The 24,146-nt window shown below is 41.6% G+C and overlaps 2 protein-coding genes across 2 annotated transcripts in view; one reads left to right on the top strand and one right to left on the bottom strand.

Moving 5' to 3' along the window:
- ano10a (anoctamin 10a) overlaps positions 1–11,307 on the top strand; it is a 100,561-nt gene extending 89,254 nt beyond the window's left edge. The window contains exon 14 of the mRNA XM_049583152.1: positions 9,768–11,307. Coding sequence (XP_049439109.1) covers positions 9,768–9,809 — 42 coding nt within the window. The 3' untranslated portion in view covers positions 9,810–11,307. The remainder of the gene's footprint in view (positions 1–9,767) is intronic.
- A 7,586-nt stretch (positions 11,308–18,893) lies between these two features.
- Positions 18,894–24,146, bottom strand: part of snrka (SNF related kinase a) — a 99,824-nt gene continuing 94,571 nt past the window's right edge. Inside the window, exon 8 of the mRNA XM_049583140.1 lies at positions 18,894–24,118. Coding sequence (XP_049439097.1) covers positions 22,963–24,118 — 1,156 coding nt within the window. The 3' untranslated portion in view covers positions 18,894–22,962. The remainder of the gene's footprint in view (positions 24,119–24,146) is intronic.

Raw genomic sequence — 24,146 nt, 5'->3', positions numbered from 1 at the left:
TTTCCTGACTTTCCCATTCTGTTGACCAGCTCTCACGTAATGCAGTCATTAGTCGCTTTGCTTTAAAATGGAATAGAATTGGATTTAATGATGCTGTGAGTTATCATTATTTCTTAATCACATGGGAGTATTTGATGTGATTAAAAGGCAACAAGCTGCCCTTAGCCCCCATGTAGGTCTCTACAATGTCAAGTGTTCATTGGCTCTGTGCACCAAAACGCACACAGACAGTCACAGGAGGGTATGCAGGACAAAGTGGTGAGGGAGATCTCCCATTCCCACAGGAGACACTTGATCAGACAGACAAGTGACTTTCTTGGCTGCACTTCTCTACCTTCCTCTGCGCCACCATCTGAGCAGGTCAATCACAACAGAATGATTCCATCACACCTAAACCCTGACTGAGAGCTTTCCATTTGATGTCATTCCATTGAATACATATGAAAAGATGCCCATAGTTCTTCCTGAAAACATAACACATTGTACACATACCAACATGTCCAAACATAAATTATACAGACACAGACAGTGGTACTAGGAGAGAGAGTTTATTTTATGGCAGAGGGAAAAGCTATTGATCAGGTGATCTCTAGTGATCTTCACAAGCAGGGAAAGGAGTGTAGAATGACAGTGAGGTTGGTCCTCTGTGTCATGGAGGAGGATACACAAGATATAAGGCTAAACGTCATGTGAAAAATGTTGTAGCAGCTTAAGATAGTAAAGAACCAAATGTTTCCTTATAGCAGGACTCCTCAGAGAAGGAGGGTATGTCTAAAGTTATTTTCTGTCGACGATGACGATGATGATACTTTTAATTCCCAGACTGAGTCTGAAATGTTTCTTGCCTCACAGCAGCTGCATTTCCAACATCAAAAGGAAAAACATTTAAGACAGAAAAAAGAGACATACATTTAACAACATTCAAGACCCCTCAGACCAATCTGGGCTCAGCTTCATAGTAAATATTGTTTAGTTTGTTTTTTTGATCCAAAATTGTTGCACAACTAAAAATAAATACAACCTCACATTTTGTCAATCATGTTTCTGAAACTTTAAAACCGAAAGTCCCCCAATTTTGCAACTTTGCAAACACAGTGTGAAACAATGCACTGACCACGAAGAATATAGTGATGTTGCACATCAAATGAAACAGCAGAACCTGGGCTACAAGGCTGTAAAAACCCTTTTTACATGCCCCAAACACAGCTCAAACAACAACTAAATAAACAACAACAAATCCAACTCCATCATCATATCCCGACCCACTCGGTATATTTCGGGCTCTAACTTGACCACATGTTATCAAAACACACGCCGTTCATCTCAAATGAAAGCTGAGACTCCGCTGTTTCCACACATATGATCCAAAGCACTCTACACCAAAGCTTCAGAGAGATAGAGGCCAAAGAACAACAACAACAGAAATCGTTTCACCGGGCTATAGTTGTAATATTTCTCTTACCTTGTTGTTTTTGCCGAGAAAAGCTCATTCTGCCGTTAAATTACGCTACATTCCCGTTGACCGACATGTTGTCCGTCATTTAAATGAATCCGGGCGAAAAATGACGGCCTTCAGGTTCTGGGGATAAACATAACAATGACCACTCACAGCAGCCGACATCTCCCCCACAACGTGTTCTGCTGATTCTGATTGGCTTACAGTGCTGTCAATCTCGTTTTGGTGGGTATAGCATCATTCTATTGGCTCTAACGAATCAAATGAGGTGTCAATCACTCAAATCGTCCAAGCCGTCACAGAGATATGAGCCTCCAAAGCACAGAATAGAAACTCAGTTTCAAATGTAAGAGGTGTGTATTGGTCAGTTTGGATGGGAAATAGATGAAAAAAAAACAAAATGGACAGTTGCATCTGTATATCCTAAACATCATTAGGGATTTACAGCAAAAAAAAATGAAAGATGTAGTTATGTACATGACAAAAATCACATGTAACGAACCTCAAAATGTTTCATTTGTGCTGTGTGCCATCTTCATTTACTCTTCACATGTAACACATATACTGATATTTACACATCTTAACAAATCTCACAAGTGTTCCCTTTACTATGACACCAAAAGTATTCAAATAGACCTTGTGGTTGCAGAGATATATTCATTTCATTATGGGTATGCAATTTTCAAGCAGAGGCCTATAAAATAGGCTTAGGGTTTATAAGGTTTTAACAGGTTAATCCGTAATTAAAATTTTCAGAACACGTTTGATTTTCTTTGTTTTTTGCATCTGTCAGAATCCTACAGAGAGCTGTCTGACCAAGAATCAGTGAAGAAATTGTGACGGTGAGACACAGCTGCAACAGGACAGAGAACCAGGTGGCACAGAATCATTTCATAACTCAGATACCTTGATTTCAGCAGGTCAGATAGTAATATTGAGGTGGATTATGATGATGAAGAGGAGGAGGGCACACAGAATGTGAAGCCATAGAGGGAGGACAGCTCTGTTCCTTCATGCAGCTGTGGTGCCAAATGCAAGACAGGGAGGGTGTGGTGACAGCCAGATAGGTAACTCCAGTGGAGAAAGGCAAAGGAGGAAATGCGTCTTTTCATTTTGTCTTTTGCAAATTTTAACGAATAGAACAATAAAACACATCTGAATCAGTTTGCAACCCTTCTGTGCGTAACAATTTTTTTCAGATGAAGGATTAAAAAAACGCATCTACAGAAGGATGTTTCATACAGATGCAACAAGTTAGACATTTAAACATTTGAAACAAGACAGAGTGCACACAGAGTACACTGAGATGCAGTGCATAGCCAAGCAGTGATCGTGATGAAAGATTACAGTGAGTTGTGTTTGCAAGTGGTGGGTGAAGCAGAGGATACTGTCCCAAGTAATGTCTAAATATCTGATATCATTAGTCACACCTACACTCTCTCCATGGTGGTGATTGGCCTGGGTTTCTGGTCAGATGCTGATGAATAGCTGTTTGGTTTTTGAAACGTTGATCTGGAGGAAGTTATTAGGCCCGTTTCCACTGAAGAAGTTCCTGGTACTATTTGGGGGGCAAGAACTACTACAGGAACGTCCTCTCACTCGGCCCTCTCAACCGCCGTGTCTCCACTGAGAGAGCAGAGTACCAGGAAGGTTCCTGTAAAGTTACGGGCTCTGGATGTTACGTAATCGTTGCACGACCATTTTGACCAGGGAGACGTAGGGGCGCCGTTTGCCGACAGCGGTGGTTCCTGCGGTGGAGACATGCACCAACGGCCCCGGCCCCGCAAAATTACCCCGAAGTTCCTGCGGTGGAAACGGGCCTATTGAGCTACCTGAGGGGAGGGGTCATTGTTTCTCCAGAGCTTATTTTTCTAAGATATATTGGATTGTCTTCCTAAAACCTGGACGCTAAGCTCTGTAAAGCCCTTCTGCTGTATTTAAAAAACTGGGACATTTTGTATATGCCTTATTTAAAAGACAAAAGTGGAACAGTCCATGTCAGTTTTTTGTGTGGGTTGTTAGGAGAGTGAAGTAAGTGGGTATGGGACAGACAGTGTGAGAAGTAACATTGATTTCATTTCAGATTTACATAAACCTAATGCACAAAATAAAATGGTGATGGGGAATCAAGGGCCATGCACCGTTTGGCTGTGTGTTGTATCCCCATCTCTGATTTGCTGCACTTTTTAATGTCTAACCAGACCAGACCAGTTCCCTTTCCCAGAGCCTCACCTTACCACATATTAATGAGGACCTTGACTTCTTTTGACATTTTTTTAAAGTGTGGGTTGTCCTGTTTGATCCAGATTCTGTGGTAAAATGGTGATGGGTGTTTTGCTTACTGTAGTCATCCTTGTTGTGATGTGATGTCACATCTGCTTGACCAATTACAATCAACAATACTACTGGTAACCTCTAAAAGAAACATGGAAATTGAATTTCCTAAGTCATACTGAGCAGGACCTCATTCTCAAAGCAGCAGAGGGGGAACAAAATCAGAAACTTTTCCCCTTCATTACATTCCCACAGTGGAAATGGCCTGTAAGTGTGCCTGGGCTGGGTCTGGATTGGTGTTGTGGGAACTGTACTTAATATTGGGCAGGACAAATAAAGTTAACTTTAGCCAGTGTGGTGAGGGCAAGTATGTAGAGCTGAAACAACTGGTGGACTTACTGATTAGCTGATGGACAGAAAAATAAGTGGCAACTATTAACAGAATGGATGAACTGTTTACTGTTACAGATAATGTGAGAATTTGTGTTTAAGTGTTTAAGGAACAATCCATCCAAAGCTCAGAAGCCTCTGTCAAGCAGCACATTCACACCATTCTCTCTGCACACTTCATACCTACATAGCACACTTGGATACTTATTTACTTACTTGCAGATACACACACAGAAGAACACTGTCCCTCAATACCCATACAGCTCCAGGACTACAGCACAGATTGTGACGGGTAATTACACGTACATTTCACACATGTGTGCACTAGAGTCCTGCACAGCTCCTCTGGCCAACTGGTACCCGTCTGGTGCTTCAGCAAACTCCTGGGCCAACAAAGCCCGAAAGGCCTCCTTTTGTAGCCTGATGGCCTCTTTCATTACTGGTGTCTACCAGCAGGTTCTTAGGTTGCCACCATGACAGGCACTAATGACCTTCGCACCACAATCTTTAGGATCTGCCTCCATTTGAACATGGCCTATTCAGATTGCGTGTCCCCGGCCTCCCCTGGGATACATGAAAAATTCTTCTGGAGTTGGGAGTTGAAGACCTCACTTACAGGGGCCCTAGCCAAATGTTCCCAGTTCACCCTCACTACACATTTGGGTTTACCAGGTCAGTCACACAACCTCCCCCACCAACTGATCCAACTCACCACCAGGTGGTGATCAGTTGACATCAAATTTTGGCCTTGGATGTTCTGTTACTGTATAATATGAATCACCCTATGCTTAAACATGGTTTTTGTTATGGCCAATCCATGACTAGCACAGAATCCAATAACAAAACAATACAAAGGTCCAGATCAGGCAGGTCATTTCTCCCAGTCACCTCACTCTAGGTTTCTCACCCATTGCTCACATGAGCACTGAAGTCCCTCAACAGAGCTATAGACTCCCCGATGGGTACCCTTTCCAGGACACCACCCAGAGACTCCATGAAGGCTTGGTGTGCTGAACTGTTTGGTGTATAAGCATTAACAGTCAGAGACCTCCTCACAGTGACTTGCAATTGCATTTAAGTGATCCCCTAGTTCCTTGGGAAGAACACCAACACAGTGTCACTGAGCTGAAGGCTCATGAGTACTCCCACATAAACCCAGCACCTCTCACCGTGGACAACTCTAAAAAGGGCGCAGGTCCAGCAAGATATTCAAGCAAGAAAAAGGCCAATTAATTAATACATACTTTCAACATATTGTACCACAGTAGCCAGAACTATAACTATAATATTATTACTTTCAACAATGTTGCTGTAAGCTACTGTCATTACCTGCATCTCTCTCTCTCTCTCTCTCTCTCTCTCTCTCTCTGTCTCATTGTGTCATATGGATTACTGTTAATTTGTTATGCTGATCTGTTCTGTACGACATCTATTGCACGTCTGTCCGTCCTGGAAGAGGGATCCCTCCTCAGTTGCTCTTCCTGAGGTTTCTACCGTTTTTTTTCCCCGTTAAAGGGTTTTTTTGGGGGAGTTTTTCCTTATCCGCTGCGAGGGTCTTAAGGACAGAGGGATGTCGTACGCTGTAAAGCCCTGTGAGGCAAATTGTGATTTGTGATATTGGGCTGTATAAATAAAATTGAATTGATTTAAGACATGGTCTAATACTGCCCTCCTTTCAATCATATGTTTATTACTATTCCTATAACATTTAAAGTGCTTTTAATGCACAAATTGAAGAAACTGTAATTGTACCTTATATGATTACATAGGCCCGTTTCCACTGAAGAAGTTCCTGGTACTATTTGGGGGCCAGGAACTTTACAGGAATGTCCTCTCGCTCGGCCCTCTCCACCGCTGTGTCTCCTCTGAGAGGGCGGAGTAGGAGGAAGGCTCCTGAAAAGTTACCGGGCTCTGGATGTAACGTAATCGTTGCGCGACCATTTTGACCGGGGCAATGTGGCAAAAAAAAATGCCAGCTATTTTGTCGCTTTCTGTTGACGCCACATCCCGCCTTGAGTATATCCAGTCAGCACCAAGTAAACCCCAAGCCCCACCCAGTTGTTTTTTGGGGCTGTTCCGAGTACCTACTCCGAGGCAGGGACTTGTTTAGCCCCTGTAAAAGTTCCGGAACTCTGTCCTTAGGGGGTGGTTCCTGCGGTGGAGACACACACCAACGGCCCTGGCCCCGTAAAATTACGACGAAGTTCCTGCGGTGGAAACGGGCCTCATGTGCCAACTAAAATTGATTGATTGATTGATTGATTGATTGAATGATCGATCTGTTGATTGACTGATCCAGCTAGATCAGTTAAAGTCCACCCCTATTCCTGCCTTTATTTGCAAATTTATCTGGCAAAAATCACTGAAGAGAGAGTACAAATTTATGGTGGAAGGCATCCTGTTTATTAAAACACATGAATTCTCAGGATTCTCTTCTGCAGGAGGGATACAGTTTTCCTGTCTGCTTCTGGAAGCATTTATTTGCCCCTTTATGTTCCTTGGAGATTCAGTTTGTGTTTAACCCCTCTGAAGCAGCTCTGAAGTGAAACGGCTGCCTCAGTACAATTCTATCCCACCCCACCCCTTATCCCCGACCCTCCCATGTACCAGTTTGTGGGACAGAAATTGACTGCCTTACATCTTGCCAGAAGCATGAAGGAATTAACTGATTGAAAAGTAACTCTGCCAAGATCAGCATTGAAGGGAAAGGGGCTTATTCAGAGTCATGGACTGAGAGTTACTAAGGAGCAACCAGGAAATAAGAGGAAACATCAGTGCATACTGTTTGTCTGGTACATGTCCATTTCTGTCCTTAGTTATACACACAGACTGTCTTAACGTTGTGGAAAAATCCCAGCAGACCAATTTCTGGTGTTTGGACAGCTGTGTATAGATCAGATCTGTGTTTCAGGATCAGGTTTTTGCTTACAGTGTAACTCCAGCTCCACTCCCCTGCTCCTGATGAGACTCGCTGAGTTGTGTGCTGTCAGTAGAGCACGATAGACAATACTCGCACACCATTCCTATATGTCTGCGTATGATCCAGAAAGCTTGTGCGGAGTCCCTGACAGACAGACAGACAGACAGACAGACAGAAACGGTCCAGACCCTCCATCCTTCTACTCAGATGTAATACTATTTTCAAAACTCTGCTCAGAACTTAATGTCATTAACACTTCATTTTCTGCATTTTGATGAATTTTTCTGGATCAAGTTACGCAGACACACGTAGGCATGATTTAATCCTCCGTCCTCTTTTGTGCCTTTGGTTTGAGAAGGTCACCTCTTTAAATGTGTATGTGGCACATGTTCTCGTCCATGATACATAATTTATTTTAATAATTAACCTAAGCATATACAGTGGTGGAAAAAAGTTTTCAGACACCCTTAAAATTTTACACAATCTCAAATATTATCATGAAATATTTGTGGAAAAATCTTTTTTGTGTTTCAAAAGGTGTGGCTGCATTAGACAGATACAAACAAATACAAATTATATTTTTTTGTTTATTGTTTACAAGAAAAATTAACAAAACTAATTTCTTGACAGTTTCAATATGTCAGTTCTCAACATTGTCGGTATCAAAGTCAACAAATAACAGAGAATGTGTTCAAAACTGAACAAAAAATAAATAAACCATCACATCATCAAATTAATATTTAGTAGTCCTGCCACTGGCACGTAGTAGAGCTCTAATCCTGGCTGGCATGTTCCCCACCAGCCTTTCACACTGTTGAGGGGTAATCTTGTCCCATTCTTCTTGAATTACTGCTTTTAATTCTTCTAAATTCTTTGGTTTATGCTTTGAAACAGACCTTTTGATAATCCACCACAGATTTTCAATGGGGCTCATGTCCGGGGATTGAGCTGGCCACTCTAAGACCTGGATACTGTGCTCCTGCAGCCATGTTCTACTGGCCTTGGATGTGTGGCAAGGGGCATTATCTTGTTGAAACATCCAGTTTTTACCTCGATGGAACAGTGCACGCGCAGAAGGGAGCATGTGGGTTTCGAGAATGGTACAATACTTGGTAGAGTTCAATGTGCCATCACAGACAGTGAGATGACCAACACCAGCAGCACTCATGCATCCCCAAACCATGATACTGCCTCCACCATGCTTGACAGTAGGCTCTGTACATGTTGGAGATAATGCTTCGCCTGGCCTTCTGCGTACCCTCACATTAGTAGGAGGAAGATAAAGCTGGAAACTGGACTCATCTGACCACAAAATCTTCTTCCAATTCCTGGCTGTCCAGTTCTTGTGTGCCTGGGCCCAACGACGCCAGGCTAACCTCTGTCTCTCATTGATCAGGGGCTTCTTGATAGCCTTGTAGGACCTTAAGCCATGATCTAAAAGTCGGCCACGTACAGTGCGGGTGGAACACTGGACACCAGTTTGGTTTGACCACTGCTGCTGAAGCTCCTGTGATGTCATTCGGCAGTTTTGCCTGCACATGCAGATCAGGATGCGGTCATTTCTTGCTGAAGAAACCCTTGGACGCCCAGATCTTGGTTTGTCTTCCAAGCTGTTGGTTCGTCTGTATTTCTGCAGAGTGAATCCAACTGCTGAAGGACTGCATCTGCACTTCCTGGCTATCTGGCGGCAGCTGTACCCTTCCTGGCTGAGAATCTTTATCTTCAGGCGTGTTTCCTGCGTTAGGTTCCTTGTTTTAGCCATTTTTGTGTCTGAAGAACTTTCAAATGTGCTGGCTTTATGTAGACACGAAGCTTGGCAACAAAAATTGTGTCTTTTAATAAAAAGAACGACCTTCATCACTGGTACCAAAATGACTCAATACTCAAAATTTCTTATGTATTTTTATGGAACCAATCAATTTTAAGTTTTTAATGGCTTTTTTAGGATTTATTTAGTATTTTGGCTGTGACTGTACTAAAAGAAATTGCACTTGAAGACCTAAGAGTGATTCTTAATGCAATATTTCACAAATGCATGGGGTGTCTGAAAACTTCTTCCACCACTGTATGTGTTTCGGCAAAATTTCTGCTCATGTTCAAAACTTTCTGCACATTGAAAGCATATCCCACATATCTTTGTTCTCTGACATTTTGACAATAAATTCATCATGTTATGAGAAAACAAGACATAATTTACGAGGTTAGAGTGGATATTCTAATACTCAGTCATGTCTTCTGCTGCGTTTACTCCAGTCCTTCCCCCAGGACTCCTCCTGCAACAGCGGCCAGCTCTCTTGCTCTATCTGTCCAAAAACAACATGTCAACACCACGGCTTTTTCTTTCTGTTTCATGGCAGACTGGAACCATTGCTGTTGAGGATGCATACTATTTACTGGAGGCATTGTTATGTCCAGGAGTTATGTACTAGTAGTTTTTTTTAAAAATAAATCCAATACTGTTATGTTATTATTGGGTGGAGGAGGGAGGCAATGCACTTGTGCTACTATAAATATTGAGGGGTGTGTGTGTGTGTGTGTGTGTGTGTGTGTGTGTGTGTGTCTGTGTGTGTCTGTGTTTGTGTATGTCCACCCCCCAAAGCAAAGCCGGATTGATGCCAGCTCCTCTCACTTCCTATGAAATAGATAACACCTTGACAAAACGCGCACACACACACAGCACCTTTCTGTATGTAAACAAATCCACATGACGCTGTTGCTGTGTTTCAGAAAATGCTTGAAGCCTCGGAGCTCGTTAAGAACACCCAGTGAAGAGGAGAGACGGACCTACAGGCAATGATGGACCGCCAGCAGCTGCTTCACACTGTTGTTTATGCAAACACGTATTCACATGTATGTATTCAGACCAAACCACTTGGGACTTTTTGTGGCTGACCTTTACACAGGGATGTGCTGCTCACCTGCAATATCTTCTCAGCATTACTAAATGGGCTGTTAACAGTGGTTTACTGCTATTCCAGATACACAGCTGTGTACCAGCCAATCACGCTGGTCTCTACAGATGTACTGTAATGAGGTTTTATGTTGGGGTGGTGGATACGTGAGATAAATGGTGTTTTAAAAAGATGTTAAAATCACAGAAGAATGCTGTATTATGACGTACTATACTGTAGCAAATACTGGTGTATATCCTCAATAGTTGATAAAAGTACATCTTTTCTGTTATGTACTGTATGTGTTCTGTTCTCCAGCCTTTGAAGTTAATTTGAATTGAGTTTAATCAGTACTGTGGTTTGGGATTATGCAAATGTTAAAGTTTGTCGACCAACAATTATAATCAGTAACTGTAAGTCTACAGGGTGATGGTGTATACACAGTAAACCAAAGCCTCCATCTAAATGGATGACTGATGCTGACTGTATTTCGCTATTAAAGCTGCTTGTGATTAGAAATCATTTTGAGTTCTACACTCCAAGTAACTGAACACCTAATTGTGAAAAGTGGTATGAAATATTGGACTTTGAAGCCAACTATCTGCATTTATGTGTCTGAATTCCACTCTTCAAAATTTTCATGAGCTAATTTAAGCAGTGCAAAATTCAGTTATCCAATGGAAATAAAAAGCTATATTCATGTCACTAAGACTTTGTTGTTCATTTTCTAGTATATACATTTCATTCCATTTTTTAAAATAATTACTAAAATCAAAGTTCAAGATTAAAAATTTAAACTTTAACACTGGGGCTACCAAGAAAATGCTATCAAGCATGAAACTGTCCTATCAGGTTACAGTCTGTTAATCATGTAATTCAGAAAGATGTTGGACAGCTGAGTTTTTTATCTGGATTTGTGTAGCCAAGTGCTTGACTTAGCAAAACTTGAAATTTCCTTTTGGGAATTAAAAGCACATAAATTCAGATACGATGTTTATCAAAATAAAATGTTTAACACCATAAATGTGGTATTTGATTTTAACATTAATCACAATTAGGTATTCAGTGGCTTACAAGACTTAAGAAAAAAGGAGTGTCTGTTTTGTTTGTTTTAGACAAGAGTTAATGACAAATGTTGAGCATGTGATGTGACCGGAGTGTAATTAGTCAGTAATAATATCAGTCTGTTTCTTCCAGTGTACATGAATATGACTTAAGTCAACCATCCCTGGTGCCTTGAACTGTAATGCCTATCTGAATATGCTTTACACACAGTCCTCTGGTATTTACAAGACCTAATGTATTCAAATTGTTGTGAAGAATAAAGAACATTGAAACCTTACAGGCTAAAGTTCTAAAGAAGGAACTAAAATGCGTGTCAAGCTGTACTGTCTGTGTGTTTACAGTGTTACTGGAGTTTAGCACTAGAGGTCTGAAACATTGGAAAAAGGAATTGCAGTTGTATACCCCATTTATAGACTTCTGTTCCTCAAAGTGCTTCTGCACTACATGCCACATTCACCCATTCACACACACATTCATAGTGAATAATGTAGTAATTTAAACATCATAAAAGTTGATCATGTAATAATCAGCTGTAAGAGAACCATTGGTGCAGAACATAGTAACAGTTTTATGTATAATGTAATGTTACATTATGAGAAAATTATTAAATTGTAAACCAAGCCAAAAAAAAAATTGTTAATGTAAGAAATTCAGCACATGGTGTGATAATTTCAAAAAAGTACTTGCCTTGTCTTCTCAAAGCATATAAAACCAACATGTTCTTATCGCAACTTGTCAAATACCAACCCCTGGTCACTGGCCCTATACATTGAAACATGACGCACTAGGTACCCTCCTGCATGAGTTTTAGACTTTTAAGGATGGTATTTCAATTTATACTTGTCCCATGGGTTGTGTCTTTTCAAAACATAACTCTGTTTTCACAGTTTCTGCTCATCAATCTTACAACATTGGTAAAACACTTTGTTTTTTGGGTTTACTTCCTCAAGTTTAGGCAACAAGAGTCCATGGTTAGGTTGAGGCAATGAAAGCACATGAAAAGATTTAGTTTTTCAGTACTATTGTTATTGATGTAATGTAACGCAGTGTTCCCCCTACCATTATATTAGGGGAGTGCCCTGCCCCCCTTGAAGATCAAGTTAATTTTATTTAATGTTATTTTCTCTATAGCGCTATGACAGAAGTCATTCCAGAAAGCAGCTTTAGTGAAAACTCTGGGTATGTTAACCCTGAAATGAGGGAAACTCTGGATTTTCAGTTCCAGAAAGAGAAAGTCAAACTCTGAGTCAATCACTATGGCAACTGACTCTGTGAATCAACCTGCTCGCTGGTAGGTTTTCTGTAAGAAACCCTGAGCTCACCCTGTCTCCTTCTGCCGAGCCTGAAGCGAGCTGTCAGACAGACATGGGTTGTTCGTATAGGAAATCCGATCGATATCGAGGCAGAATTAATTCACATTGCTTTACACCAGCCACACATATCAAATCTGACACACCGCGGACATGTGCTCTCATCAGAGCAAGTGTTGTGCATCGCGCTACGTTTTTTTGCAAACGGTAGCTCTTTGTTTGGCAAGAGGACATAAAAGTTGAAGCAGTGTTTTTTTGGGAGGTTTAAAGTACTAGTGACCTACAGTAGCTACATGAAATAGCCACTGAATGACAGGTTATTTAAGCTACTTTCTTTAATAAATCAAATGTGAATAAAACTAAAGAAAGGTACAATCATCCATCCATCCATCCCTCCATCTTCTAACCGCTTCATCCTCTTGAGGGTCGAGAGGCAGGGTACACTCTGGACAGTTCGCCAGACTATCGCAGGGCCCCGGAGTGCCCGGCGGGAACCCACGCTGACACAGGGAGAACATGCAAACTCCGCACAGAGGGGCTCCCACACCCGGGATCAAACCGGGAACCCTCTTGCTGTGAGGCAACAGTGCTAACCACCACACCACCGTGCCGCCAGGTACAATCATGGCCAAGTAAAATATGCCTTACCTGTTTGAATGATGTTTTTATATTTCATTTAAAGCAGCTTCCAAGTGCGTTTTTTCTCCTGTGAGATTGCACCTATGAAAATCAGATTTTATTCAAAACCACTCCACCACTTTTTCACCTGTATGCTACGATTTTAACTGAGTGTGGTTAAATGTAAAATGAATGGACTAGTGCATTCAAACTTGGGCGTTGACTCGGGCAGCAATTTACTTCCATCCGCCTCCCATTCCTACTTTCTTCTCCAGGTCTTGACTGTATTTTTAAGTGTGAAGTAATTTACTTTCATCTCACTTGAAGAAATCAGTGTATGTAATGATCCCACCAATTTACTCTCCAGTGTTTTCTATTTGGGGGTAATTTCTTTATTAATCATCATGATTAGAATTGATTTTGCTTGTGTAGCGTAAAAAATAGTCTGTGTAGGGCAAGTCCCCCTTCATTTCTTTTTTGCTATACAATTGTTAGCTTCACTCTTGGTCGCTTTCCATCCCATACTGTTTCTCAACAAGTTCTCCAAGTATTTGAAAGAAGCCCATGTAAAATGCAAAGATAGATTCTGGAACAAAAATAGAAAACGTGGTAAAACATTAATTTTCAATGAACTAATTTTTTCCAGTAGTGTTAAAGGTAGATATTTCCACCTATGTAAGTCTTGTTTTATTGACTTTTCTAATTACCCGTAGTTGTAATGATATAGATTATCCAGGTTGTTTGGAATAGTCACTCCCAAATTTCTCACTTCATCCTATTTGAATTCAGCCATTATCTACTCACCCTCATGCCGAGGGAGGCTCTGGTGAAGTTTCAGAGTCCTCACAACACTTGTGGAGATCTAAGGGGGGAGTGGGTAGCAGCACAACTGCACACCTAATGGCTGATGGCGCCCCAGATTAATACATCCAAAAACACATAATTGAAACCACAAAATATCTCCATACTGCTCGTCTGTAGTGATCCAAGTGTCCTGAAGCCCCGACATAAAAAGTTGTTTGCAAAAATGTCACTTGAACTCTGTTTTTAGCCTCATTGTAGCCTGTAACTCTAACTGCCTCTCTGTACACTGCGTTCACGTGTGTGCGCTTGCGTGAGACCGTGAGACATGGGCATCGCCTTTGTGTGTTATTGCGAAAATTAGGCCTATCCTGACCCGAAAAGATGCAGAAAAATTGGTCCACACTTTTGTTACCTCAAGGCTGGATTACTGTAACTCTCTATTATCAGGTAGCTCTAGTAAGTCCTTAAAAACTCTCCAGCTAATTCAGAATGCAGCAGCACGTGTACTAACAGGAACTAAGAAACAAGATCATATTTCTCCTGTTTTAGCTTCTCTGCACTGGCTCCCTGTAAAATCCAGAATTGAATTTAAAATCCTACTGTTAACTTATAAAGCTCTAAATGGTCAAGCTCCGTCATATCTTAGAGAGCTCATAGTACCATATTATCCCACCAGAACTCTGCGCTCTGAGAATGCAGGGTTACTCGTGGTCCCTAAAGTCTCCAAAAGTAGATCAGGAGCCAGAGCCTTTAGCTATCAGGCTCCTCTCCTGTGGAATCATCTTCCTGCTACGGTCCGGGAGGCAGACACCGTCTCCACATTTAAGACTAGACTTAAGACTTTCCTCTTTGATAAAGCTTATAGTTAGGGCTGGCTCAGGCTTGCCCTGTACCAGCCCCTAGTTAGGCTGACTTAGGCCTAGTCTGCCGGAGGACCCCCCTATAATACACCGGGCACCTTCTCTCTCTCTCTCTCTCTCTCTCTCTCTCTCTCTCTCTCTCTCTCGTATTCTATTACTGCATCTTGCTAACCCGGCCATTCTGGATGTCACTAACTCGGCTTCTTCTCCGGAGCCTTTGTGCTCCACTGTCTCTCAGATTAACTCATATTGCAGCGGTGCCTGGACAGCGTGACGTGTGTGGTTGTGCTGCTGTCGTGGTCCTGCCAGATGCCTCCTGCTGCTGCTGCCATCATTAGTCATTAGTCATACTTCTACTGTTATTATACACATATGATTATTGTCACACATGTATACTGCCAGATATTAATACATACTTTCAACATATTGTACCACAGTAGCAGAACTATGACATGGTGTCTCTTTCCACTGTTATGCAAATGACACTCAGCTGTACCTCCCTGTTAAACCCACTGATCTCAGCATGCTGAGTTCTCTACAGGACTGTCTATATGTTATCAGAATCTGGATGTCGTTAAATTTTCTCCAGCTCAATTCTGATAAAAGCAAAATTGATTGATGTGTGTTCACAAGTTTTTGCTGGTCTTGCGCGCAAGCGCGCACATGTGAGCACAGTCCACAGAGAGGTGTTTATGTATCTCTAGGTTAAGAAAGTTGTGTGTAAGAAAATAGGACAGGAAGATGAAATGCATCACCACTGATTGGACAACACATTCTCACTACAACCTTGTAACATATTGAAGTTTGGTCATGTAGTTTCCTACATATGACGTGCAAGGTACCCTGGGTGTGTTGGTTGTTGACATTCTTTGATGGCGTGTTAACTTCAGCCTGTTAAATGTATTGTCTGTTTTCAAAATACACTTCCATTCTCACAGGAAATATACAGTTTGCATACAGTCTCTTTCAAAATAAACGCACTACATCAGTACAACACTGCAAACATTTTTTACCTTTAACAACAAATGCATGTGGTTATGTTTCGGCAAAAAAAGAACAGGGTTTGGCTTTACATTCATATACGTAAAAGTTGGTGATTGTTGGACCCATCCACCACCCCTCCCACCTGCCCTACTCGGACTTTTATCCCCTTAACTTTCACCCCCTTAATTTACGCAATAACAGCGACTGGCCGTGTATCATGTCAACGTGAAAGGAGGGCTTTTTTTTGGTCTGTGTCTGACACCGGAGGTCACTGACCAAGCGCTGGTATTTGATGACCTCGGAGTGAGACCGGGTTAGATAGGAGCCATATATTAGCCAAAGCAAGAATATAGTCTAGTATGGTTTGCTACTTGAATCCAACCCAATAGCCAAAAATAAAAAATGTTGGCATTGCACGTTTTTGTCAAACTGCATACGTTACATTTTCATGTTATTATGTAGCAGATATGTTGAAACTTTAGTAAAAAAGTCTATTGACAATGTAGTCAGTTAGTACAAAATCAGTTTCAAATTCTCAAACTATGGTTCAAGACCCCCCTACAGACCCTTGGTTTAGACAGCAGGGATTCCTCTTAGTTTGGCTGTATAATAACATCAAACTAAGTTTAAAACCAGTTTAAAATGGATAAAATAGCTGATTAAGTAAAAGTTTATTCAGTTTAGAATACGTTTTATTACCAAGTAGGTTTTCACTTACAAGGAATTTGCTTTTTTTGTGCATGCATTAAACCCACAAAAATGTATTAAGAAGACTAAAACATAAGGAAAAGTAGGCCTACTGCAACACTCAAGAACAGAACAGAAAAGTTAGAATAAAAAATATGACAAAGATACCTTTAAAAAAGATGTCTAAAAATATTAGGCATGGAAAGTGTAAAAGTTGACTAGCTTCTTGATCACAAGTAATGTTGAAGAGGTTACAGCTCAGGAGTCTTTCTTAAGGCAAAGTAATGAGACAAAATCTACTCAAAACATGTTTTTCCTGTTTCCTGCCTCCATGGCTCAAATTTGGACTCATCAGACCAAAGCACAGATTTCCACTGGTCTAATGTCCATTCCTTGTGTTTCTTGGCCCAAACAAATCTCTTCTGCTTGTTGCCTCTCCTTAGCAGTGGTTTCCTAGCAGCTATTTGACCATGAAGGCCTGATTCGCGCAGTCTCCTCTTAACAGTTGTTCTAGAGATGGGTCTGCTGCTAGAACTCTGTGTGGCATTCATCTGCTCTCTGATCTGAGCTGCTGTTAACTTGCGATTTCTGAGGCTGGTGACTCGGATGAACTTATCCTCAGAAGCAGAGGTGACTCTTGGTCTTCCTTTCCTGGGTCGGTCCTCATGTGTGCCAGTTTCGTTGTAGCGCTTGATGGTTTTTGCGACTCCACTTGGGGACACATTTAAAGTTTTTGCAATTTTCCGGACTGACTGACCTTCATTTCTTAAAGTAATGATGGCCACTCGTTTTTCTTTAGTTAGCTGATTGGTTCTTGCCATAATATGAATTTTAACAGTTGTCCAATAGGGCTGTCGGCTGTGTATTAACCTGACTTCTGCACAACACAACTGATGGTCCCAAGCCCATTGATAAAGCAAGAAATTCCACTAATTAACCCTGATAAGGCACACCTGTGAAGTGGAAACCATTTCAGGTGACTACCTCTTGAAGCTCATGGAGAGAATGCCAAGAGTGTGCAAAGCAGTAATCAGAGCAAAGGGTGGCTATTTTGAAGAAACTAGAATATAAAACATGTTTTCAGTTATTTCACCTTTTTTTGTTAAGTACATAACTCCACATGTGTTCATTCATAGTTTTGATGCCTTCAGTGAGAATCTACAATGTAAATAGTCATGAAAATAAAGAAAACGCATTGAATGAGAAGGTGTGTCCAAACTTTTGGCCTGTACTGTATATGAACAGAACATGTTGGATGTAACTCCTTTTCAATCACCAACATTTTGATTACTCATTTAATTACATTTTTTTCTTAGCACCTGTAATTGATTACAATTACATTTATGTAGTCATTTAATTACATGTAACTCTTTTTCCCCGAACACTGTTTGAGCCAATATGAGCACGATTCAAATACAATTTGCCATGACTCATGTTTATATTGATGCACACTGGCCTTCACAAAAAGGACAGAGGAAAATGATCTAACTTGAGCAGCAGACACATGGCTTACTGCTTTGGAGGGAGGAATAGAGTAACTTAGAGGATAACTGTGTGTCACCTTGCAGATGATGTCAGGGCAGTTTGATGCAGCATCGCTACAATGATCAGCTGAGAATCTCACCTACTCTGAAGGGGTACTATCCGCAGTGGAAAAACGAAATTGAGAAAAGGACATGGTACCAAAAGTGAGTCAAGCTGTACATGCAGTGGACATTAGGAATTAGGTCCTAGCTGATGAACACAGAGGAGCATTTAGCAGCTAAAAACACACATTTCCTCAGGGTTGATCAAAAACAGACTACTCAGACTCTTTAAGCAATTTACCGCTCAGAGGGAATTCAGCGGCTCCTCTGGCAGCAGCACAGCGTCTCTCCCTCTCCCCTCTCGCCGTGCACACAACATTTGATAATGTAAACTTACGTGATGCTCACAGCTCCGCAACAAACTACATGTGCAATAGTTATGGTATCATAGCCTGTCACAGGTTACAGCGTGATGATTAGAGGACAAATGGCAGAACATAAAGATCCAGGTGGAGGAAAAAACCCAACTAAGTCATTTAGGATTTTACTAAAAGAGAAGGAAATCACCTGTTAATTTATATATACAGATCCCAGGGTACATTTTTTGTATTTGGGAACTGTTTAAATGTGTACTCTGTGGTAGATTTGATTTTTTTTGTAGTATTAATATTGTATACAGAATCTGAATCTCACTATGAGTTACTGATGTTGTTGACAGACTAAAGAAATGAGAGATCATTTCTCTTTAGTTTTTACTGAATATTTGAAGGCAAACCTATTTTGTTGCAATTCTTTGTTCTTAAATTAAAATAAAATATGCTTTTTACTTATTTGTAAAGAATATCATAATTGTAAAAATACCCTGAAATAGTTTTTTTTGCCATATTACCGCTGATTGAAATTACATTCATCAAGTGGAAACAAAGACTTCTACTTACTGATAATGTCGCTCTGTAAATGCTGGCTGTGTAAATAAGTTTTTTTTTTTGGTAACATGTTGCTATATCAACTTTATGAAGTGGGAATATGTCATATGAGTAATGAAGAATAATTTCAGCACTGGAGGAACACTGGTCTCAGCCAGTTTGAGAAAAATCAAACAAAAACCCAGATACAACACAAGACTGTATTTCACATTTTATTTTTGGATATTACCATAGCTATATGTAACTTCTGACAACTGATATCAACTACAGAATAATACATTGAATATTTCTGTCAGTTCTAACTTTTTTTTCTTTTTGCCCCTTTTTCTTCTTCTTCTGCTGCTTTTTGGTCCAGTAACATTTCTGTGGCTGATTCTCTCTGTGTGTCATTGAATGTTAAACACTGAAACACATGCACATCATTCACCTGGATACAACTGAGTAAGACAACAGTCAAACAGACCTGACAGTATGAATAGGCTTTACTTTTAGCTGAGACACCCATACAGTATTACTAATTATCATAAGGCTAGATTACTGTACAACTATGCACCAAAGGGTTCACTCTGTTGTTCTAGATAAAGAGAAAGAGCACCATATTTACAACTCTATTTACATCTACTCTGAAAAAGAAAACTCAGACAACAACCCAAGAGACAAAGAAATATTTCAAACATAGCTTTCCTGTGTTTCTGTTTAGTCAGCTGCTGTGAGGCTGCACAAGTTTGGAATTTAAAAAAAAATTAACTAATGAAAACGTTTCTGTACAGATAGCTGCAACACACCAGATAGCTTATTGCCAATGCCCTTAAAGAATTTTCCCATTTCATCTTTCCTGTCTTTCATCTGTTGGCCAGCCCCTTTTAAAGCACAGGTGAACTCCTACTGGTTAACCTGCACCACACACACTTATTCTAACCAGTGACACTTCACACAGGCTCCTGTCATCAACAGCAAATCGCTCCACAAAATGTACACATTTTAAAAATAAACTTTACTTTTCAACATACTATATATACACCAGTCAACACACTGCACCCACATGTACAGTCAGCTGCGGGAGACGTGGGTGCAGGTGGTACTGAAAGAAGTCAGCAGAGATCAAATCAGGACACACTACTTGAGCCAGACACAACTTATGTTCTCTACCAGCAACACATTAAAATATGGATAAAACAATAGCAATACTTCATTTAAAATATATGGTCAGCAGTAACATTTCATCATCTTGCTACAGAGGAGTGCACACACCCACTTTGATTAACCACCAGCTTTTCTTTTGATGTCTCATTTATTAAAGTAAAACTCTTACCTCTAGAAAGAGCCACTGTCCACATATAACGGGGTTCTGACAGATCATATGAACTCATTCTAGTAGAAATCATTTCAAAAACAAGATAAAACAGATTGTCTGAGTGCAATATGGAGTCAAAATTAAAACCTTTTCTCTTCAGGTAAAACAGAGGTTCCTGCATGGGTTTATAAAAATGTAATTCATGTTATAGACCCACAGATAGCTAACATTCAGAGGGGAAGGAAGGAAGGTGTGAAGGAGTGTTTATTAGCATGGAGAGTCAGCTGCCTGCTACAGTGCAGCACTGCAACTATTTCAATAGTTCCTGTAACTACTGGTACCAACAGTGCATGAGAACAGCCTGACCACTGTGCACTACAACTACAGAGTATAAGGGCTGCTGTTCCAAGAAAATAATCCCACACATTAAAAATAAAAATAGAATATTTTGAGTGTTGTGTTTTGAGAATAAAGTTGAAATTGTAAATGAAAGAAATAGAACCCCCCCCCCTCACTTTCATGAAATTAAGTCAGAACCTGAAAATAAGTTTAGAGGAAAAATGTAGATTTCCTGATCAAATTTACTCATGAAGCATTGTGACTTCTCCCTCTTTATCTCAAATTATTACAATTTTTTTGTGACATTACAACTTAGCTTCAAAATGACTTTTTTATATAATGACTATCTCTAAATATTAAAAAATGTTCCGTAAAATGCCAACTTCATTCTTAAATGATTATGACTTGTCTCCTAAATTACTTTTTTTGTTCTCATAGTGACCTTTTTTTTTTTTTTTTTCAAAGAATTGACTTTATGTTCATAACATAAATACAAAAATTGTCTCCATGTTTTGACTTTTTTGCTGGCATTTTTCCCTTCACAATAAATCTAAAGAAAGTGCTTTTCTGCTATTGTGTTTTCCATCCCACAACCAGTCAGCATCAAACCTTCCTCATTTTACTGTGATCTAAAACCAGCATACTGTTCTTAAATGGATAGCTTGGATTTTTTTTGGAATGGGGGGTGTATGAGGTACTTATCCATAGTCAGTGCATTACATATAGTAGATGTTAGCCGAAACGCTCCCAGAGTACCACCATGTAGGCTCAGCAATGTACTGCTGTAGTCAGGGGGCAGCAACAAAACATATTTCAATCAAAATAAATAAATAAATCTAACAAAATCATTATCAGTCTAAGTGAACACTATATTGAGAATATTTTCACCGCTTTACCTCGCCATCAGAAAGCCCTTTTCCACTGGCAGTACATTTTCTCAGTTGTACAATTTCTGTATTCTTATCCAAAAGCCCAACTGTGCTGCTCTCCATGTTGTGCTGCAGGTCAGCTGTTTGGGTCAGGCTTTTAGTGGATTATGGAAGAGACAACAAATACAAAAAAATAACAAACAGAGTGATTATGAAAGTGCTGATAAAATGCTGTTCACTGTGGAGACAAAAGGATACCTTTGTCAACCACAGTATATAGAAGAAGAAATTTTGTGGAAGGAAACTATACAGGCTGAAAAAGAGAGAGGGGGAAACTTGCATGGAAACCGGAGGGCCAGAAAGAGTAGAAACTAACTTTTGAAAGTGTAAACTCATGCTCACAGACCCAGAGGGCTACTGCTACCTGAACTTGGTTAGGATCTGTTTCCAGGCCAGATGAGAAATATAATTCTTCCAACGTGTTCTGAGCCTCCTACCAGTGGGCCATACCACCCTAGCTGGCCCCTTTCAATGCGAAGGAGCAGTGGCTCTTCTCCGAGCTCCCTCCAGATGTCTGAGCTCCTCACCCTATCTCTAAGGCTGAGCCCAGCCACCGCATGGAGGAAACTCTTCGGCCGCTTATATCAGCAGTCTAATTCTTTCTGTCACTACCTAAAGCTCATGACCATAGCTGAGGATTGGGACGTAGATGGACCGGTAAATTAGAAGCTTCGCCTTCTGGCTCAGCTCCCTCTCCACCACAACAGTCCGGCACAGTGTCCGCATCACAACAGACTCTGCACCAAACAGCCTATCCATCTCACGCTCCATTTTACCCTCACTATAGTAAAAGTGACTGACAAAGCGCTGAAAAGACAATCAAACTTGACTATCTTGAGGAAGAAAAAGAAGTAATAAGGTTTCTGTAGATGAACTTTGGGAAGGATCATTATTTGTAGGTATTAAGCCTAATTTTACCAAATAGTTGGGTACAGCAGTTTTCTTCTCTCTCTCTCTCTAGCTTATTTGGTGGTGGTTTCACATAATCCTTTTGAGAGAAATGTTAACTCTAAACGGCCAGTTGTCTCAGTTTGCAGGTGGAGTTTTGAGGTCTATATTCAGTGGAATTAAATACAGCTGTTTTAATTTCTATTTGAACAGCCCAGAAAAAAACAACTTTCTCTGAAAGTGAAGTTTGGTTTTAGCCTGATCATGCAGCAGCACTTTCTGGCCCCAACAACAAGTAAAGGGCTGTCTGACGGCGAGGTAAAGGCAAAGTAAAGCAGTGAAAATATTCTCAATGTATCATCCTGTTAGACTGATAATGTTTTTAGGTAGGTCTTTTCTTAAGTGACTAAAATATGTTTTGCCGCTGACCACCATCCAAAGCAGTACATAGCTGAGCCTCCGACTGCTTCTGCGAACTGGGAGCTTGCCAACTCACATCTACTGTAGGAAATACACTGACTATAGATAAGTACCTCATACAACCCCACTTGAAAAGAAGCCCAACTGTCCCTTTAAGATTGTAACAACATATCAGTTCCACTTCTCTGGAGGGCGTTAGGGGGACACAAAACAGGGATCAAAAGAAACACTCCTAAATGTTAAAATCAACAAAGTGACGACAGCAGCAGAAGGCAGATGTGTTGATAGTGAGCTGATGTGAGCTCAGCTATCTGCTCCAGCTTAACACAATAGGTTGTGTTTAAACTAGCCCAACATGTAGGGGGACTGAGAGGCAGAGCTTCAGATGACCTGGCAGCAGCTGGCTGGAGCTGAGGTACAGAGCAGGCCGTCCCTGGAGCCCCCGCCCCGCTGGATGTTCACAGAGATGGTCTTCTCACACAGAGGTAGTTGAAGCACACCATTTTTCAAGGCGCTCAGGTTGCTGTGAGCGACCCTGCCACCTGGCAGGCCCGGGGGGCTATGTGGCGCTGTTTTGCGGTGGGCGGCGTAGGTGCGAGGCAGGGCAGTGGTGGTGGGGAGGGTGACGGTGTCCACGCTCCCGGTGGAGCCAATGCACATCCTCCAGGCTGATTTCTCCTGGACTTTCACGCTCCCTCCTGAGAGGGTACCAGGGTCTATGATGAACTTGCCACCCCCTCCTCCTCGCCCTCCCCGCCCCCCACGGTGGTGCTGCAGCTGGGAGCTGAGGCACAGACTCATCAGCTTCAGGCTTTCCATCAGCTCAGTGCTGCGGCTCGCCGTGCGGGACGAGCGTGACACAGAGCTGAGGGAGGGGTGAGTAGTGCTACTGTTGTTACAACAACTGGAGGGGCTGTCTTGTCCTTTATTACCCCCTCCTCCTCCCCCACTCCCCCCTCCACTGCCGCCATGCCCTCCTCCTCCATTACCACCCCCTCCAGGAGGACTCCCCCTGTCGGGACCAGAGGTTCCGCCTCCCTCTCCTGGAGGTTTACTTTGCCCTGAGCTGCTGCCTCCTCCATTGCCCCCTGAGCTGCCAGGTGGCCCCTCACTGCTGTCCCTTCTGTTCCAGCCATAACTGAAGCCTGAGTCTTTATCCAGACGCCTACGGTGGCTTTCTGAGTCGTCATCACTGGTCTCAGAGCTCGAACATGATGACCCCCTTCCCTGGCTCTTGCGTCGGTGATAGCGCTTTTGCGTGGTCCCCGGGGACGAAGAGGAGCCTGCCCCGGAGCTCAGGTTGGCTGCGTTCCCGGCCATGTTCATCTTGAGACGGCTGAGTTTGGGCGGCAGGCCCTCATCCAAGTCGAAGTCATCGTCTGACTCCCCCTCCTCCTCGAAAATCTGGTTGAGCACCGGGGCACTTTTCCTGGAGGTAAGGCGGTTAGTGATGGAGGGGGGCTTACGCCTCAGGATCACCTGGGTTGGGAGGGGAGAGGGGTCCTGCTCTTCCTCCTCCTCTTCATCCTCCTCCACCCTGAGAAAACAGGAGACGAGTGGTGTGA

This window comes from Epinephelus fuscoguttatus, linkage group LG8 (assembly GCF_011397635.1).
Source record: "Epinephelus fuscoguttatus linkage group LG8, E.fuscoguttatus.final_Chr_v1".
Taxonomy (NCBI): Eukaryota; Metazoa; Chordata; class Actinopteri; order Perciformes; family Serranidae; genus Epinephelus; species Epinephelus fuscoguttatus.
This window is presented reverse-complemented; position numbering and strand designations above follow the sequence as displayed.